We start from the raw sequence: 5,288 nt of genomic DNA, 5'->3' as shown, positions 1-5,288 counted from the left end.
AGCAGGAAATGAATAGAGACAGTAGAACACCTGCTCCCACCTTGTGTTTTCTAATTTCTAGATAAATTTGGAGTGTTGTCCAAAAGTATTGTTTTATTAGATGTATTTCTGTAGTAGTTTCTGTAATATCATTTGTGATGTTTTCATTCTGTGCTCAAAGCAATGAGTTGTCCTTGGGTTTTTTCTGATGTAAAATACTAGATTGTTTATAGTAATTAATGGAATTCTGCTGCTATAGGTATGCAGAGTTATTCATTTCTGTGACTACTACACTTTGCTTGAACACAAAATTCTTTGCTTTTTTGTTCAGCTGAGGTTGAGCCATAGATGGTTTTTAAATGTGGTTTGTCTTTTGAGTCAATCTGCTTAACCTTCCATTCTGTGACTTCAAAAAGCTGACCTGTAGTGACTTGCATAGTAGTTCTCATCAGTGGCTTTTTTTCCTGATTCCTATATAATAAACTTCTTTTGTAATATTAATCAGAGTGTGTTTTAATTTGTGCCCTGTGGTTACTGGACGCTGTTTGGTGCATGCAGTGCTTCAGGTGGTAGAAATGGGCCAAAAGTGACACTGTGATTTATGCATGGAGTCTGTGATATGTGAGCAGCTTCCATAGCCCGGTCACAGTTACAAACCAAACTTAAACCTACGTTTAATTTATTAGATTATAGGCACTTGGTGGCTGGGCCACTTTCCCAAACCTTTGCAGTTATCACTGCAGTGTGAAGGCTGAGCTCCATCCAAGTAAAATGTGCAGATCCTTAGTCTTCAAGTCAACCAGCTTCTAGGAAATAAGCTTCATGGCTGAATTATTTTTGTCATCTGTATTGTCCCTGATTTTTGGACTGTTATCAAGTTACTGAGAAATGATGTGGTCAAATTGGTGTGTTGTTGAGTGTTTTGAGATATGGCGATGAAAACTCTTGCACAGGTGATGTATACTGTAACTTGCTGTCCTGAGACTGATCGTTACTTGTTTAAGAATACATCCAGGCTATGTCCATGTGTTCCTTGTCTTCTCATGAGTTTTTCTCCAGCTGCTCTGTCACCTCTGTACCAGGTTGTGGGTTTCTCAATGCTTTTCTTGTCTTATTTGTTAATTTGGGGTTATTAGTGGGACAATGAATCACACTCTTTGAAAAACTGAGATGTGGCTTGGTGATTAGGATTTGTAAGTCAATAAATTGTATTTGTGAAGTCATATTTTTCTCACTTCTGTTCAGTATGTATTTTCTTTTCTCTGCTTGGTTGTTGCTGGGAAAGAATGGTTCAACAAGTTCCAGAAAACATAACTTTTCCAAATGAGGAAGAGAAGATATTGGAGCTCTGGAGAAAACTTAATTGTTTCCAGTAATGCCTAAAGCAATCAAAGAATAGACCTAGGTGAGAATCTACTTAAAGCTGTAGCAAGTGTGTGTGACAGTGCAAGTTTGGCTTAGCTGTAATCACTCTTTTTTTCGTTTGTTTATTTTTTCCTCCTTCTTTTGCTTCTATTCAGTTAACAACAGCTGCTCCCTTTGCAGGGAGCAGCTGTGGCTAATGTTACTGTCATGTCAGTGACCATTTATTTTATTTTATTTCTTCACTTATTTATTTTATTTCTTCACTTTGTGAAGAATCAACAGTGTTCAAACAATAGTGATAAACCTGTAATTTCCTGCTTAGGGGGTTTATAAAGGAAATCTGCAGGTAAGCAAGGACAGCTCTGTCCAGTGTTGGCCAGCTGCGGAGCAGCGTGCTGGTATTTTCAGCTACTGGCAGTCAGCAGGAGCTGAAAGAGTTGAAATGCTCCCTTTAGTCCCACTGCCAACACTGTACCTCTGCTGACTGGTAGTGGAAGAGGAAGAAATTTGTGTTGTCCTAGTGAGACATAAGAAAACAGAAGCACATTATTCTGAAGGTTTGGTGCTCAGTATGTGATGTAATTAAGAGTGTTGTCTTGTGTTGCAGGTTTAACTTCTATGATGGCCCTCCATTTGCTACTGGGCTTCCACACTATGGCCATATTCTTGCAGGAACCATCAAAGACATAGTAACCAGGTTTGCTCATCAGAGTGGTTATCATGTTGAGAGAAGATTTGGCTGGGATTGCCATGGTTTACCAGTGGTATGTGTAATCAATCTGCCTACTGTTTTGCTGGTTCCTCTTCCCATGTTGTTACCTGCTTATCTATCTATCTGTCTGTCTATGTGTCATGTGTAAATTGCTCTGATGCCTGGCTTTGTTGCTAAAATAGAGATTGAAGTTATTTGACCTGTGTCTTGTTCTGGCTTTTGTGTGTGTGGTGGTTTCAGGTGTTTCCTACTGGTCAGCCACTCTTCTTCAGACACTGTATTCAGTACTATAAACATGTATTTTTTTGATATCTATTTCGGAAAATGTTGTGTGATGTTTTTGTGTTCTGGGTTGGTTTTTGTTTGTTTAGTTTTTTTCCCTCCTGAAGATAGTAAAAAAGCAGATACACCAAGGTTATCCTTTGAAATATCTGCTTAGTTCAGGTACAATATTCATGAAATCTCAAAAGGCTAGAGGGGGCCTTGTAGGCTTGATAGAATGCATAGAACATAAACAAACTATCTATCAAAATCCTGAAAACTTTTGATGAAAGTGTGATTTTTTTTTTTTTTGTCTGGTTGTTTTCAATGCTCCCAGGAATATGAGATTGACAAGACCTTAGGCATTAAAGGGCCAGAGGATGTGGCAAAGATGGGAATTAAAGAATACAACAACCAGTGCAGAGGAATTGTGATGAGATACTCAAAGGAATGGGAGGTAAGCAAAGACTCCGTGTATTTTGCTGTACTATTCTAATTGCATGTGTGCAGAAGTTTTTCATCTGGGGTGAACTTCATCGTTTCATTTGATTGCATGCATAAATCTCATGTCCTTAGCTACTGTGTTTGTAACAGGGGATCCTGAAAGGGGAACAAAAAGAACAGGGAGATTGCTGTGATGTTAAGGGAAGGTTACTTTAAGGTAACCTGGAGCTTAAGGTGCCTACCTAGATACAGTGAACATCTCATAGATTGCAGAACAAGGTCTCTCTTTTTTTATATGTCTTTGGTTGTGTAGAAAATTAAAAGTGAAATCTGACTTTGGTTTTTGAAATGGAACCAATAAAGGAGATGGACATTAACCTCCCTCACTTCCTAGGCTTTTCATTGTTACAGTATATGACTATAGGTCATATTTCTGGAACAGCAGAAATTCTAGCATCTGATTTTGTGTCAGAATAGGTATGGATAGATCCTGAGTCTTTCAAAAGAAAATTGCTCTAAACTTTATATCCCATGAGTATAGTGATAGGGAGAGCATTGATTTGTGCAAATTGTTGAGATTGGAGAGCTGTCCTGAGTGGAAAGGTTAGATATTTTCTTTAAGAGATTCAGGGTTTTTTTTCTAACTCTGAATAATACTCAGCCTGTCCACAGAACCTAATGCTCCTCCTTATTTTTATCTGTAGCTCTGTGGGCAGAATAAAGTACATTTAGCCCAGTACTTTGTATTTGCTGTCACTCTGATATGTCTGTGAAGAGATGACTCTTTCCTATGCCGTTCGAGTGGCCCAGGTGCTTTTCTGGCTGTGCTGCTGTGTTACAGTTACAGCATACAACAGCAAAGGCCAAAGGAAGAATGGAAGAACATGCCCTATTTTTTTCAGCCTTTGTGGCACAAGGCCTTCCTAGGCCAAAGGACTTTACTTTTTCCCCTAGTTTATAATCCCTAAGAGATTTTTAATTTTTTTTTCCTCATGAATTTATGTAGCTATGTGTTGAATCAGGTATACTGGTAGCCTCTATCAAAGCCTGTATCAAGACGTTCCTCTATGTAGTTTAAAGAACTGTAGTTCTATAACATCGTTTCCAGTAAACCTTTATCTTTGCCATCAGTTGTTTCTTTTTCTGGGCAGAATAGTTGTAATTATTCAGTTTTTCCTCATGCAGAAACTACTCCATCATAATCCTCTGTATGTTCTCTAGTTCTGCTGTATTCCTTTTGATTGAAATACAAAATTTCTTATTTGAGTATCACTTGTCTCTTACCGTTGGGAGTGTTTTTATGTTATGTATCTGAAGATACAGTTGCCTTTGTTAGCAATGGCTTAAATCTAAGTGAGTAGCTGGATGAAAAGCACAGAGTTCGTGTTCTTTTTTTTCAAATATACAATCATCCATCTGTACTCTGAAATTTTTTATTTCTAAAACATCATCAATGAATCTTAGTTGCTTTTAGGAATAAAAATTAAGAGATTCATGTTTTGTTTTCCGTAGTTGTTCCTTTTAATTTGTGTCTTCAGCAGCTGGTGTTTTTGCAGTGCTGATTAGTCCAAATACTTTGTCTTTTGGACGTTAAATGGCCTTTTTATTCATTTTGTGCATAAATTTATGCCATGTATACGTGTGTACTTCCCTGCACAGTCATAGTTTAGATTATTTAAAAAAATAATGAAATTCATTTAAATATCTTGTGATTTGGCTAGCAGTAAATTCAAATGTTTTGGGATGGTGTTAGGAGAGTAATTCTCAACATTTCTGATGGAGATACTAATTTTCTGTTGGGAGTGGCTAGCAGTGTTTGAACCTTATGAAAAAGTGTAAAAACTTCCTTGGATGTGTATGATCTTTCAGTCCTGAGAGCAAACACAGTACTCCAACTTTGTGGATCCTTACACTAATCAGTCCTAGGCTTTGGATCTTAGTAGTGGAAAGTCAGAGTGGCTTAAAGGTCAGAATCAAAACTGTTATATTTCAGAAGCTCAGTTGTTATGTGAAAATAGAGAGGTGGAAGAATGCGTTTGCTTTGTTTCCACTTTGTTAGTGGGACATTCAGCATGGTCTATGTCTATAACAGCATCAGGACAGGTGTTTCTGGGCTTGGTTGTTTGCAGAGCTAGGGGTTCCGATAGCTGTGAAATTACCAGGAGTGTACCACTTGTCCGAGGGAATAACTGGCTTATTACTCATTTGTTTTCAAATTCTGTGCCAGTGGATGTGACCATGATCAGTCCTGAGACAGGGACTAACACCTGTCAGTCTTGTGGTCTTTGGCAGCCCTGTCCTAGCTTAGGAAAGTCAAAGCAGGCAGTTGCCCCTGAAATAGTTTTTGTAGCTTCTTGTGACATATCAATTTCTTTCAGCATTTCTTTGTCTTCAAATTACATCGTGTATTCATATAACTGAAAGCTGAGACTGTGCATTTTGACTGTTTTGACTGTCTCTGTAATGAGTAGCTTTAAAAATAGAAGCGAGACCACTGTAACCAAAAGTGATTTTTAGGCATTTGAAC

At 37.9% G+C, this 5,288-nt stretch overlaps 1 protein-coding gene across 1 annotated transcript in view; it reads left to right on the top strand.

The window, feature by feature from the left end:
- The first annotated feature begins 1,265 nt into the window (after positions 1–1,265).
- Positions 1,266–5,288, top strand: part of IARS (isoleucyl-tRNA synthetase) — a 102,327-nt gene continuing 98,304 nt past the window's right edge. The window contains 3 exon segments of the mRNA XM_009868688.1: positions 1,266–1,384; positions 1,952–2,108; positions 2,655–2,774. Of these exon segments, the coding sequence (XP_009866990.1) occupies positions 1,266–1,384; positions 1,952–2,108; positions 2,655–2,774 (396 nt within the window).

Source organism: Apaloderma vittatum, unplaced genomic scaffold (assembly GCF_000703405.1).
Source record: "Apaloderma vittatum isolate BGI_N311 unplaced genomic scaffold, ASM70340v1 scaffold6684, whole genome shotgun sequence".
Taxonomy (NCBI): Eukaryota; Metazoa; Chordata; class Aves; order Trogoniformes; family Trogonidae; genus Apaloderma; species Apaloderma vittatum.
The sequence above is the reverse complement of the archived record's forward strand: the minus strand, read 5'-3'. Positions and strand labels throughout refer to the sequence as shown.